Raw genomic sequence first — 15,301 nt, 5'->3', positions numbered from 1 at the left:
AGGAAATCTCTGGAAGTTTCTTGTTCAGCCTCCTCTCAGCCCTGATCAGTCTCTCTTTATGTGCCACTGCAAAAACACCTGCACAGCATGATGGTGCCATCTCCAAGCTTCACCACTGGGGCGGTATTGTGCAAGTGAGGAGCTGTGCCAGGTTTCCTCCAGACATGAGGCTGAGAAGTGAGGCCAAACAGGTCAGACTTGTTGCTCACAGTCTACCGTACAGCCAAATGGCGTGCCGCAGCGATGGATGTCCTGGAGGTTTTCTCTGCACAGGACCTCAGGATGGTGTTTAAACTACTTACATGGGGGGCCACTGCACTCTTACCAACCATCTTTCTCAGAGCCTTCCCCAGATCTGAGCCTCAGCACAACCCTGTCCTGTCTCTGAGTAGGAAATACTCATGCCGTGATGTGATAATTCATCTTTTCCTTTTGAAAAAAAAGCAAATTATGTTTGCTTTGCCGTTGAGTGTAGGTAGGTGAGGGGTAGTAAATAAAGTGGAACTATTTTAGCATTAGGCTGGAACATGAAGTAAATACTTTCTGAATGCTTTGTATTCCAGGTCAGTTTGTCCTCAGTTGAACAGAAAATACTGACACACAGCTGCAACCTTTTTTATTTTATCCTTGTTTCGAGGGATCAAGGGCAGCTTGACTTTCAGCAATCCAGGCAGAATTTCCAACAGTCTATTCCATTAGAAACAGAGAAGGCCGTCTTTCCTCACTTATCAGCAAGTCTTTAACAGCCCCTGCCTCTCGTGGGGATAGTTCACAACATCAGTCACAAACAAAATGTTTTTTTTTAATGTATTTGTAGATTTTTAAGTGGAGGTTTCACCCTAAATTACCACTTAAGGTTTGAGATTCCAAGCAATCAAGTGCAAAGGAAAGAAAGGAGTGTGTGGGACCACCATGTCAAGGGAAACAAAGCTGTAGGAAAGTGCAGAGTTCTTTTCACATTCAAATGCTTAAGTAATCACTGCTTTGTAGGTCTTTTGAATTTCCATCTTTTTTTTAAAAAAATCTTTGGATTTGTCAGAATATCTGGGGGGTTTCAGATGTCTTTGAATGGCTCCTGTGTTCTGGCTCCTGTGGTTAAATGCAGCACTCAACGTCATCTCTAGCTGAAATCCAAAGCTGTTAAAAGTAACTGCTGCGTCTCAACAGTCTAGGCCTCTTTTTTTTTGAGCAATTATGGCTTTATCCTTTTTCTTTTTTTTTCTTGAAGATGCTCAAACTCACTAGACCACTTTGCTGCTGATGGATATTTTGAGGTTTTGATGTTTGGCTGCACAGAAAAATGTGTGAGCTTCTAACATGTTAATGCTCATTGATTGTGCCTATACTCTAGATCATTTAATTAGCTTCAAGCTTCCTACAAATTTACTAAAATAGACCACAAAAAGATTTTATTTAGACATGTAATCCTATCTTGCTTTGTCTGTGTGTGTTCACTTGCAGTATGACCCAGAGAATTCAGGCTTCATCAGTACAGAGAGGTTCAGGGACCTGCTGGCAACGCACGGCTCTGAGCTTGACCCCCACAAACTGGAAGTTTTATTGGCCCTCGCCGATGGCAACGCTGATGGAAAAATCTGCTACCAGGACTTTGTGAACCTGGTGAGATCTTTTAACCTTTCACAGGCTCAGTGACATGAGTGCGCCACTGTCACCATACACATTGTATATTCAAAATGTTTTTTTACATTGTGTGTCGAATTTCATGTTGGAAAACCTAAATATATGGTTAGATTAGTCTTTCATGAGTCCAGACTCTGATTTCCTTACCCTCATCTCACCAGAATACATAAAAATGTGAGCATTTACTCACTCATTTCCCTGATGGGCATAATTAAAATCAATCTATAAAACCATGCTTGTATACGTATGAAAAACACTAGAATGTTTAAATGTTATAAATAGTATTTAAAAATAATACACACAAATTTGATTCACTAAAAATGAAATCACGTTATATTTGGTGAAAGGACCATTTAAGACTTAAAACAGAAAGTCTTTAGGCCTTGACTTGTATCTTGAGTTAGGCTTTCCAAGCCTTCAATTGAGACTGCTTGTAACTTGCAAAACGATGTCTGTATCCCACCTTCTCACTGTCTACATTATCTACACTTTGATTTTATGTCACATTTCAGACTTTTCTCCATTTACATCCATTTTCCAACATCAGCTCAGCCACAAGGTTGAGAGTCGTCCTAATCGGAAATGACTCTCAGTCTGGTGATAAATCCCCCTCTTAACGCTCACCTTGCACTACTTTCACTCTCACCTTCAAGCGCTGCCTGCTGCTGATTGTCCAAGGTCTCTCTCCAAGCATCTCCAGCCATGCTCGCTGCTTCATAACCTTCTCGTTTTCTGTTTTCTTCTGTCTCTCTCATGGGAAACTGAACTGCTGACCCAGGGCTATGCGGCGTGGTCTTTGAGTGGGAGTAGTTGTGTGGTAAACAGCAACTATTGGTTGGGTTTGGGGGTTGGATGGGGGGTATGAGTTTGTACAGACTGTAGGGAATTCATTGGGGGCTGTGTGTGTGTCCATCTTTTTCTCTCTGTCTTGTTCTTCAGAGCTGTTTATTGTCCGATGCAGTGGGTGAGGAATGAGGCCTGTAGGAACCTTGGAAAAATGTCAAAGGGTTTTTTCCGCTGTTGGTTTTCTCTTGGGGCGTCCAAGTCATGTGACAGCCTGTGGGTCGTGGTGTGCTACTGGAAGTGGGACACAGGAATCAAGTGTGTACATTTGAAAGTACATTCACTTTTTTTTTCTTAGTGGCTATTGTGTCCACCCACTCAATGTTTTTTAATTTTACTGAGTCAGCCACAACAGGAGCTAAACACAGAGAGCAATACACGGCGAGTGGGTGGGAATTAAGAGAGACTGACGTGACATGTATTATGGTAATGGCTGTGCAGTGAATGAATAAATACCGAAACAATTAGTTGACTTTAAATAATTTGATTAGTTCGACATTTATCAAGCTTAAGTGGCAAACATTTACTGGCCTGCTCCTCTGAAATGGGAAAGGTTTTCTCTCTTTTATGTAATCCTACACTAATTACATTTATGGAGGTAAAATTAAAATTGATTAAGTAATTAAGTAAAATGTTTACACTATATAGACCAAACTAATAATCCATCAAGAGAAAACTACCTTTCATTCAAGATATATATTTTTGTTTTTGCCCTTTTTTTGTGCCTTCATTTGATAGCATAGTTGAGAGACCATGCAGTAAAGGGCCAGCTGATGGGGGATTTAAACTGGGGCTGACTGCGGCGAGGACTATAGCCTCTGCATATGGGGCGCCTGCTCAACCCACCGTGCCACACGGCACCCCGATAATGGTAATATCAATTAGTGTAAAGACTAGTTACTACCAGTTGACAGAAAGTTTACTGATGGATTTGATAATGAATAAAGTTAGTTAAAGTCTGTTCAGGAGGAAGATGTAACACATCCAGCTACTAAATCAGGATATGCTGTTTTTCTCCTTTTGAAATCAATGTCAAATGAAAATCTTTTACCTTTTATCTTGTGTTTGAATTAAATACACAATTTAACTAATAGTAATGGTAACTAATTCTTAATGTTGTAATTTTGAAAAGAGCAACACTTTTGTATGATGTTCAGGGAAAGGATTTCTACACATGTAAATGCAGACTTATTTGAAAAAGCCTATGTATATCTAAAGAAATGGGACACATGTAATCGTGATATAATAGACCTTCTCAGGGAAGACATGAATGGTCTGTGAGATAAAGATCAAAGTTTAAATCCAATGTGGGAGCTTGAGAGAGAGTTATAATTCTTCAGGTAAATTGGTAGTGCCTGGTTTCTGTTTTTTTTATCTCCCCAGCCGTTCTGCCCCGGAGAAGGAGAGAGAGAGGGGAAAACAGGGAGAAAGAGAGGAGGAGGGCCAGAGCATACAGAGACAAACTGTGAGGGGTTTATTTGTTGCGCCATCTCTCCTTTGCACCGCAGCTCCTCCATCAATGTGATTGTCAGTAATTGCCTGCTCACTGCTTTGTCACAGTCGGCGTCCAAATCACCACTCACTCTTCTCTTTGCCTCTCCTTCCCTCCATCTTCTCTCGCTTTTTACCTTCACCTCTGTCTCTCTCCTTTTACATAAGCTCTCATCTTATTTTCCACTGCTTCCTCCTTGTCTGAGCCCTACACTTTCTACTTTCCATCTATCTGTCTCCCTCTTTTTTCATACATCACGCTGTGACTGTCCCAGGCAGAAACCGGCTCAGTAACAGGTTTATACTTCCCAAAATATCAAACAAACAGGTTTAACTGCTCTGAGATCCCATCCCTGATGGATTAATTGGGCATTTGTAATGTTTACCTGTTTAGCTGCCTGCTGTTACCAAGCTGGTTTCAATCTGAGCACTAAATGGTTTCACTAAATTCCTACAGCCAGGTTTTAAAATCTTGTAGAGAGGCTGAAATCAGAGGAGTAGCATAATGCTTAGGTTTCCACCTATTTTTGGACATGTCAGGCATTTCTGTGATAACCACTACACTGCTCCTCTTGTTACTCTTTATTTTGGTCACTCATTTCCATTTACTTTCTTCCTCTGTCTTTCTCTTACTTATATCTCTCTCATCCGACTGTGTGTTCCATCAATCAAACAGTGCAATGGTCTCTTGATGGCTGAACAGCCATTTATCCCCTTCACCTCCTTTCTTCCCTTCTCCCTTCTCCTCTTGCCAGTGGGTAAACAGACAGAACGTCATTCTTTCTTTTGTGTTGTGCAAAAGGGAGAGGAATTGCAGTCACTTCACACGAAGAATGTACTGTCTTTATAGAGCATAGCTGCCTGGGGGAGGTGTGTGTGTGTGGTGAGAGAGAGCGTGTGTGTGCGCATGCCTGTGTGTGTGTGTGTGTGTGTGTGTGTGTGTGTGTGTGTGTGTGTGTGTGTGTGTGTGTGTGTGTGTGTGTGTGTGTGTGAGAGTGTGTGCGTGCTTGTGTGTGTGCGTGTGCTTTAGTATGTGGTCTGGAAGTGGCCATGGTAACCCATAATCATTTTCCCACAGTTCTCTTTGCCTGCCTTAAAGACTGAAATAATTGGCTTTTTCTGAAGTTTATCTCCAAACAGTGATCCCTGCAAAGACACTAAAAGTCTCATTAAACAGCGCCGGCAGAACCATCAGCCAACTGTTCCTACACAGATTTTGATGATTTGATTTTACATCTGTCCCTCTTATTAGTATTTTCTTTCTGTTTTTATCTTGTACGTATCTCTTCAACTTAATCAACTTCAAATGACTTGTGAAATATGCTTTTGATTTCACATTATTGCCCAATTAGTTTGTCATTGTTAAACCAGGATGTTTCTTATTGCTCTCCAAAGTCTCTGTGTATACATGAGTAAACATCAACCCAAGCTTTATTACACATTTAAATCTCTGAGGCAATTTAAAGTCGTAATTTTTCCAAGTTGCAGGCATCTACCCACCTCTTTACAATACTAAAAGAACATTACATTTGTCTATTTTGCCAATTTCAGCTCTTGCAGAAAACAATATAACTTATGCTTATTTTCTTAAAACACATCTACTATTGCACATAGGGCTTCCTGCAAAGAGACACAAACACAGTGGTATAGGTGATGGAGAGTAACATAAACAGAGCAAAGAAAGAAAAAGATGTTGAACGGAGAGAAAGAAAGAGAGAGAGAGAGAGGGAAGGAGCCCAAGGAGAGAAGTGGGACGGGAGTCATTGCATTGTCATGGAGAGTCTTGTAAAACACTCGGCAAGTGAAATAAAAAAGGTACAAAGCCGTAAATTAGAAAGAAAACTGTGACAGCAGTGATAAAACATCTATGCAAAGAAATGGTTTCTGGCTGTCTCAGCTGCTGTTAAATCTTTTTGAAATCTGACATTTGAATTGATCTAAGCATCTGATCCATATTCATCCTTTTGATGGCATGTTATTGTCTCACCTTTTTATAGATAGATACACTCATTCAGGCCAGGACAGATGTTTCTTACAGCATTTGTTTAAATTGCACTGCACGGTGGAAACACTTAGAGATGAAAACACATGTTCACATTTTTTCTGTTGAACATTCAGGGACAAACAAAATTCTGTAACTGCATGTAAAGATAGGAAAAAAGCTTATTCTCTCATTTTGAATCTTTTCTCTGACCTCCCATAGACCAAGAGGATGAGGTCATTTAGAGTTCACAAAGACAGTCTATGTTCAGCCACTCATCCCGTCTGAGTGGCTTGGACCATAAATAATTGGCATTTTTGCTTGAGAAATGATTTAAATGGTTATTTGATCATTAAAACAGATGCCAGTTACAAAATATTATGTTTATCAACTAATCAGTTAGTCAACTGGCGTTTCAAAGAGTTTCAAAATGAAGAATGTGACACCTGTGTAAGGAAAATGAATGCAATAAATCAAAAGAGATGTCAGCGCTTTAGACGAGAGAAGTCGTTTCACCAGCTGTAAAAAGCAGAGATCTGCTGTAACTGAAATACTCTGAATGATGAAGTAAAAAGGACAAGTATGTGTTTAGAAATGAACTCTTGGTTGACAGAGAGGGGAGAGGAGAAGGGTTTGGTGGTTGCTAGGTAATGATACAGGCATTCTGTTGCCACAGCGATGTGGGAGGGGTCTGTCGGTGTGCTTGATGGAGGAGAATTGGTGCGTGCATGTGTGTGTGTGCACGTGTTTGTGTGGCCTGTACCCAGAGTGTTTCATCTCTAGTTGTGCATCAAGACATTTCATGAATATTCATTACACAATGAAGTGTCAAAAACTGTGTGTGTTAACTAAAACCACAAATTCGCAAATAGGATATGATTCATGTGAAAAGCTTCTGTGCTAACAATGATGAAATAATGAAACAGAGAATAACAATCTCTGACCTGTCTCTCACTCCCTCCTCCTCCTCCTCCTCCTCCTCCGTTCCTTCCTCTCTTCTCCAGATGAGTAACAAGCGCTCCAACAGTTTCCGGAGGGCCATTCTGCAGGGGAGCAGGCAGCTGAAAGGCTGCAGTCTCAGAGATGAGGTCGGCCTGGGACTCTCCCAACGGCTGGTCCGACACGTTGCCTATGAGACACTGCCCCGTGAAGTCGACCGCAAGTGGTACTTTGACAGCTATACCTACTGTCCCCCGCCCTTGCTCATCCTGGCTATCACCATTGCTGAGGTAAATTGTATGTATGAGCATCCCACCAACTGCAGAAGGCTGTAAAACAACTGTGTGGTGCAACCATGCAAATGATACAACAGAAAACAGATGTGTGATATAAAATTAAACAGGCAAAACATAACAATGTAACAGTTAGAAGTAAAGAAAGAAGAGGAAGCTAACTAATGTGAAATAGCTGGTGCTAGCAGGGTAACAAGAACACATGGGATAAGGCGGTGACATCTGAAGCACAGCTAATGAAGTTCAGTGATTTTACTTACACAAAGTGGTACAAAGGCGCAGGGGATGATGAGGCAGGCAAGGGTCAAAACCAGTGAAGACAGTTCAGACAGGCACAGAAAAAAAATCCAATAATGCACAGGCAGGGAGCCAAAGCCCAGTAAACAGGCAAAAGGTCAAAACTCAGACAAGGCAGGCAGAAAGGAGGAGCCAGGAAGCACTAAGCAACATAACGTAGGAAAAGCAAATGAGTTTATGAAGGGGAATGAGGTGCAGGTGGAGGGAGAACAGGTGTGTAGGTGTGTGGGAAAATCAGATGATGAGACACGGGAAAATCTGAGGCCATCTGCTGGACAGCTTGGGAAGTTACTGTAGGTCTGGGGAGATGAGGGGAAGAACAAGAACATGCTGGAGACGGTGGCTGATGGGAACTGAGGAGCAGACTCACAGGAGATGCTTTCAATGTGCTTTGGTTCAAACACTGAATGTAAACATAAAAAGTTTGTTACAAGATTAATCCACAGAATTATCATTTAAGTAACAAAAACTCTTTCATATTATACCTCAGGTCTTTGCAGAAAAGTCAATTCTCAAATATCATTATGTGCATGTATTTCATAAAATTGGTAAAATAACCTTGATCTGAGATTTGATGTTAAATAATTTATTAATTAATTAATAATTTAATTCATAGTTCTTGAGTATATTTAAATAAATCAAGTTCAAAGTTTGTGTTCAACTTTCATCTTAGAGCAATGGTTTTGTTTTATGATTCTGATTATTTAATTGTATTCACAGTCGTGTGCCATCATTCCTAAATCACTCACTTGGTATTGGTCCCTGTGTGCTCTAGGTAGCTGTGTTCATGTACTACGCTTTCCAGCTGGACCGCCTGGTCCTGCAGGTGTCCAGCCCGTCATTCCTAAAGAGCCCCTTACCTTACCATCCCCAGCTCCGAGCCCAGGCCTGGAGGTTCTTCAGCTACTGTTTCATGCACACTGGGTGAGTTCACATCTCGCTATTGAATTTCTAATTATGAGCATTACACCCTGCTGCATTTCATAGAGGCACAACTGAGCGCTTCTGTAACCCTGTCAGCATCCAAAATATAAATGTGTGGAATGAAACTACTACACATTGATAAACAAATTTAGAGGCACTGATGCCTTTGGTGGTCTCGCGTTTATAACATTTGAAATTTTTATTATTTTTCAGTGAAACACAATGAGCACAAGAATGAATAAGAACGAGATTTATATACAAGGCAAGAAATAGGAGATGAGAATATGACATGCCCCTTTGTTAAAGAGTTCTATGTCAGTAAGTCTTTGGATACAGCAAATACTATTAGGTAAAATCAGTGTACGTGAAATCACAAAACAAATAAGCAAGTGATAAATAATATGCGGTGGGACACCCTTAAGTATCACATTGTCAAACAAGCATTGTTATTGGATTATTAATGTAATGTGTATACACTGTAGTGCTGCTGTCCTATCGGAGCATAGGGAACATTTATCATCATCATTACTCTCTTCTGCTAAAAGATGCTGCTAAAGATTCAAGTGACAGATAATCAGATCATTTCATAAAACTTCTTCAGCCTAGCTCCTCTCCTCTCCTCTCCTCTCCTCTCCTCTCCTCTCCTCTCCTCTCCTCTCCTCTCAATTTTTTATTATCAGTCCAGGCCAGGTCATCCAGGTTTAATTACCCTTCTGGGTAAATGTAGTCTTGGTCAGTAGTGAGCACTAATAAAATGATAATTTAATTAGCAGGTTCTGGGGAGAGACAGGAGCTGGAATGACTGTGTGAGTGTGTGGTAAAAAGATAAACTAGAGGGGATGAAGAGAGGGATAAAATAAAGTGTTAATGACTCTAACATGACATAGAATTGCACAGTATGTTATACATAGGCTTATTCATTCATTAGAGAAATTTAACCATTGGTAACATAATTTAAAAACATGGTTCTATAATTTTATTATGCCTCTTTATGCTTAGTCGGTCTCACTATTACTGACACGGCTCATCAGCTCTGAGCGATTGCTGCTTTTTGTTGAAATGGAACACGGTTTAATCACAAATTAAAATCTCACTCACTGTGGTTTTGCTGCCAGTTTGCGCTGTTTAAAATTCACCAAGTGGTACACGAGTCCAGTGAAGGTGGGGCAGATGAAGTAGATGGTGATGGTTCAACAAATTTAATGACTATGTAAAAGAGAAGTACAAATACATTGACACCTTGTTTCTTAAATATTGAGCAATCCTCAATCAAAACTCTATATAATGTTGCACAACTTTTTAATCTATATGATGGTCTCAATGATCACTCACTACTAGAATAACCTTTGCTTACTGCTTGACACAACCTGCTGAATTTGTCCAGAAGTCACACATAGATACAGACAGTCACATTCATGAGCTTCCCTGCATACAAAGGTGGACCGGGTACATGTTAATAAAGCCTTGGAGGGTATGAGTGATGAACATGAGCCTTTACAAGGGCAAGAGCTCATGTGGATTGTACAACAGGCATAATTAAAGGAAGAAACGAATAAGCAAAGATGACTTTATTGCCCAGATAAATTCATATTTGTCAGGTTTGAAGACAGAGTAACCCAAAATAACTGTGTTGATGCCTCTCTGGAGTCCGCATGGTATCATTAATGTAGCATCAAAAATTAGATCCCATCTTTTTCTGCTTCTTTATTTCTAGGGAAATCATTAAAGAGTGAACGGAAAACATTCAAAATGAAATAACATAAGAAAACCTTTTACCCCCTGATCTACTAGTACGCTGTAGTACGCTGCTCAACACTCACTGCTCACATCATTAAAAGTGACTCTGTATTTTGTAAAGCCCTTATGACTGACTGATAGCACTCCTTCTATGTTCTCCTTTCCTCTCTCTCTCTGTGTCTGTCTCTCTCTCTCTCTCTCTCTCTCTCTCTCTCTCTCTCTCTCTCTCTCTCAGACACACACACACACACACACACACACACCTACAAACCATGTAATCCTGTCAACAGCTCAGCAGCTCTGATCCTTCCCAATTCTCGGCACTAAAACAGTGTGTAAATATTGGCCCCAAAACATCCCTCAGTACAGCATTATGCATGCAGAATCTCCCCCTCTCTATATTTCCCTGCTCTCACTGTCTACACAGTGCACACACACACACACACACACACACACATAAACAGTGTGTCTATTGCAGCTGTAAAAAACCCAGGAAGATTCACTGTGCAAAACTAAACTATGACTTTAAATCACGAAGCAGAAGATTTCTTCTTTGTTTTGTTTTTTCCTTGTCCTGAAAGGTTTGTCCTGTTATGATAAACAATGCTTTCGCGATACAATCTTCGCTTGTTGAATACTGATAGTTCTAATGGTGATAATGTAGTGCGTTTGTTCACATTCACAATATTTTATTTGTGAAAAGGTTTATAGTCGAGCTTAGTGCTTGGATTGTGCAGTCAACTGAACCACTGGTCAAGTTCAACTGTAGTTTGGTTGAGTCACAGATGAAAAAATGAGGAGATTAGACAATGCTTTAGTTGAGAGTCCTGAAAGACCATGCTCATCTGGACACAATAGGAGCTCTCATGGGTATCCACAGATCTGCCTGACAGTGGAGACCATCCCTCACAGCCTCATTAGCCGCGTAGAAACAGATAGATGTTGTTATCTGGAGTGATGTTGTCCTTGTGCGTGTGGACTGGCCTCTCCCAGCTAATCAATGTGTCCCATTGTCTGTCTGATAACTGGAACGATCCTCTGTGTCGACGCTGTGGTGTGAGGAGGCTGAGTTGTTTGTAACTAAACAGATTATTGGCCTTGTCTCGTGTTTTGCTGTCTGCGTGTCCTGTGTGTGTTTGTGTGTGTTTGTCACCAAAGATGCACGGTCAGGAAAAAGACACATTCGCCAAATTCAGTCCATCAAACTGTCAAGTGGTGGAGAAAGGAGACGCCTGAAAGCATCTTGTCGCTCTTTCTCTGCTTCTTTCTGTCATCTCTCTTTCAGCAAACCAGAAATGACAGTGTAATTTAGAGAGAGAAGATAAAAGACAGTGAGTGAAGTGAGAGTGAGAGACAATGGTAGAGACTGAGGGAGACAGGGATGGAGAGAAAGAGACAAAAGTGGCCGGATTATGCTATAGCTGCTGTTCTTTTGGAATCTGCAGTGACACCCGAATGTGTCTGAGCTGCTGACTGAGGTTTGGCTGGAATGGCTTTCTAGCCATGAAGGGCACAGTGGATGTGTGTTTGTGTGTCTGTGTGTGTGCACGAAGAAGCTTTTCCCCTTCGCTCATAGTCATCACACTCAAACACAAGCCGTGAGCGGATTTGGGTAAATTTGCAGCCGACACGCATGGCTTTTATCTTTTCCTTTTTTTTCTGTGTCGTGTGCATGTCATTGTGATTGTGTGAGTTCATTTCTATGTGTGCACACTGCACTGGCTGTGATTCTGTGTGTGCGTCTTTGTCTGTGCTCAAATGTGATGTTTGAGTGCGCCAGAGTGTGTTGATGATTATCAGTTTAAGGCCACGACGGAGTGGTTTGATGAAGGAGCAGATGTTCTCTCTCTCTCTCTGTTTGTGTGTGTGTGTGTGTGTGTGTGTGTGTGTGTGTGTGTGTGTGTGCGCGTATGAGCAAGCATAATATTAAGGTCTTAGAAGGAGCAGGCAGGTGATAATGTGTTAAGATAACAACCACACACTCTGTAGTGCTGCATCCAGTGACTGATCTGAGAACTTTAATATGATCATTTTGTTGTGGAAACTGCTGTTCGTTGAAGATTTTCTCTGTTACTGCTTTTGTACTTTATCAAAGGTTCATACTGTTTTTTTGTTTTGTTTTGTTTACTTATGATAATCAATTCCCCTTTATTTCTGGTCATGTCTGTGCACAGTTGCTGTCGCTTGTGATGTATTTCTTGTTTGCCCTCCTCATAGAAGAAGCCATTTGCTGTTCCTTCGCAGCAAATATAAACACAGAATTTGATTTTGTCACAGTTTCTGTTGTTGTCATTGTGTGGTGCCACAGCTGAGTGTGTCTCCTGTCAGTCATGTAACAGCCACAGGAAGAATGTGGCTCTGCGCTGTATATGATCACATTACCCCACACTTTTTCACATTCGGAGCATTGTATTGATTGGCAGGAAAATAGGTTATTTTCAAGGTGCTTTTGAATCTAAATACAGTGCCTATTGCAAAGGGTGAGTGGTGGCGTGTTGAGTTTGTCTCGTTTGATACCACAAATAAAAAAATACATTCTACAGCTGAGAATCACAACAGACTGTATTTCTCAGGATCTCATTAGCGTTCAATCAAAATGCTCTCTCAATCATGTATTGTGAGGAACACTTATTAATCTTCTGACATATTATACTCAATAGTTACACACACACACACACACACACACACACACACACACACACACACAAACCTTGTAATCCTGTCAGCAGCTCAGCAACATTCCTTGCCGACTGCCAAAACAAAAACAGAGTGCAAATATCAGCTAGAAAACAGGCCTCGGTAGAGAAGAAAGCAGACTGGCCCACTCTCAGCATCCTCTCTCTGTCTCTGTCTATCACTTTTAGTCAGTTTCAAAACATATTTCGTCACTTAGTGTCTAGCTAGGCGGATAGTTTTGGTTTTAGTTGCCCATGTTTTCAGATATGTCCCTCTGCTACCCCAACATGTTGTCTGCTTTAGCTCTACAGAGGTTAATTTGTGTGTGTGTGTGTGTGTGTGTTACAGCATTGAACACTTAAGCCTGAACATGGCCATGCAGCTGCTGGTGGGAGTCCCTCTAGAAATGGTCCATGGAGCCCTGAGGATCGGACTGGTCTACGTGTGTGGTTTGCTGGCAGGTGAGCATCTCTCTCTCTCTCTCTCACACACACACACACACACACATACACAAAGCCCTTGTCCATTCACTGCATCCACTTGCCCCCCCCCTTATCTACACACACACATCCGATACTGGTCAATGAGAAAAATTTTCAGGCATGTGTGTGTGCGTGTGTGGACAGATGGCCTTGTGTTTCTGTCTTTCTATCAGATGTGGTGTGATGTAGGGCTAGTCAATTCCTCATCAAAGTACCCCTCCCCCAATGGTCATGTCCATTTGCAGAGAGCAAAGAGAGTCATTTCAAATACTAGAGCTCAGTCTGTGAAACACACACACACACACACACACACACACACACACACACACACACACACACACACACACACAAGTCACAGGTCACTTTTGGGGACATTACATAGATTTGCATTAATTTTCTTGCATTTTTTTCCTAACCCTTACCCTGACCTTGACCTTAACCAGTTGGAAAAGCCATTCGCTGGTGTTTCGCCTGGAATTTGTCCCCAAAGGTAGCCTATGACAGACGCACACAGAGTAATAATGAAATAGGAGGGGGAAATGTGTGCGGCAGGGTGAGGGAAAGAAGAGACGAAGGAGGGGAGATGAATTCATAAGTGTTAATAAACCTGAGATGGTTTAGAGAATGGCAGCAGGATATGAGAAACATAGAGATGGGAGAGGAGAGGAGAGGAGAGGAGAGGAGAGGAGAGGAGAGGAGAGGAGGAAGAGAAAGGGGAGATTTAGGAGAAACCAAGCAGGGAACTGCAAATGAGAGCGAGAATGCAAACACACATCTCATTTCAAAATGTTCAGCTGAGACAGTAAGCCTGCGTCTCTGTGTTCTGTTATCCTGGCTCTGTTTTCCAGTACACACTAGCAAAGTCATCCACATCCACCCAAGTGTTGGTTTCCCAGCAATAACCAAACATTTTAGTCGTTTTTTTATTCATGTGGTGACCAGAGGTGACACTTCCAGCTACAAGATAACTGGAGTGGAAATTTTGGGCTACTTTTTGTAATCTTTTTTTGTGGATGGAAATGAGATGCCTTCTGGCTGGAAAAAAGTGGTTGTGTGTGTGTGTGTGTGTGCACCACATGTGATGAAAAAATAGACAAAGGTTAAGGTTTTGGGATATGAATCCCAGTACAATTTCATTAAATAATTCATAAATTTGTAAAAATTACTGTGTGTGTGCACGTGCACACATGTGTCCGTGTCCATGTGTGTGTGTGTGTGTGTGTGTGTGTGTGTGTGTGTGTATGTATGTATGTGTGCGTGCATGATAGAGAGACAGAGCAGCAGGGGTCAGTGACAAACACCCTGGGGACACCAGATGTGGTGGCCTGTAGTATTAACCTCGCAGTGAAATGAGGAGGAAACGCACCATAAATCACACACACACTCACACTCTCACACACACACACACACACACACACACACACGCATGCACAGACAACCATTGGCTGTTTTAATTAGATATCGACCACCAGTGGAAGAGGGGAAGCATGCTCTGGTTGTTTTGGCTCTGATGTTTGGGTTTGTTGTGTCTGACTGGGGTGTGTTGTTGTGTGGCAGCAGCAGGAGACCAGACACTGTCCAACGTCACAACTCTTGAGATGTTTATCACTTAGCAACAAGTGGATCAATAAGCTGATCTTTGCTTTTTACTGTAGGCTTAGTGACTTACATGCATCAGTGTTTTAAAGGCTGCAGTTTATGTAATATTGTATTGTGACATATACGTTATTTGACAGTTTATTATAACTATATAGAGAGCCATGAAAATAATTTAATATACAGTAAAGATTGTTTTTCAAAATGTATTGTGTACATACTTGTACATCCTCACAACTCATGCTCATTATTTATTTATTTAATGTTTATTTTATGGAGGAGAATACAGCCACATACCACAGGCCTTTATGGCCTATGCTGATTTGCATTTCTCATCCCTAGACAGGCCTTTAAAAAAACATAATGACCCAACTATAAAATACACACAGCACCACACTAAA

The 15,301-nt window shown here is 41.3% G+C and overlaps 1 protein-coding gene across 5 annotated transcripts in view; it reads left to right on the top strand.

Moving 5' to 3' along the window:
• Positions 1-15,301, top strand: part of rhbdl3 (rhomboid, veinlet-like 3 (Drosophila)) — a 58,460-nt gene that overhangs the window by 34,493 nt on the left and 8,666 nt on the right. For 4 of the 5 annotated variants that reach the window (XM_085774625.1, XM_085774606.1, XM_085774615.1 and 1 more), the window contains 4 exons: positions 1,462-1,620; positions 6,961-7,185; positions 8,261-8,409; positions 13,171-13,283. In XM_085774625.1, the coding sequence (XP_085630751.1) occupies positions 1,462-1,620; positions 6,961-7,185; positions 8,261-8,409; positions 13,171-13,283 (646 nt within the window). The remainder of the gene's footprint in view (positions 1-1,461; positions 1,621-6,960; positions 7,186-8,260; positions 8,410-13,170; positions 13,284-15,301) is intronic. The other variant, XM_085774646.1, reaches the window with a different exon arrangement.

The sequence above is a fragment of the Trachurus japonicus genome, chromosome 1, assembly GCF_045865225.1.
Source record: "Trachurus japonicus isolate A0001 chromosome 1, Traja_1.0".
NCBI lineage: Eukaryota > Metazoa > Chordata > Actinopteri > Carangiformes > Carangidae > Trachurus > Trachurus japonicus.
Note: the sequence above shows the minus strand (reverse complement) of the source record. Positions and strands in the feature narration are given on the sequence as shown.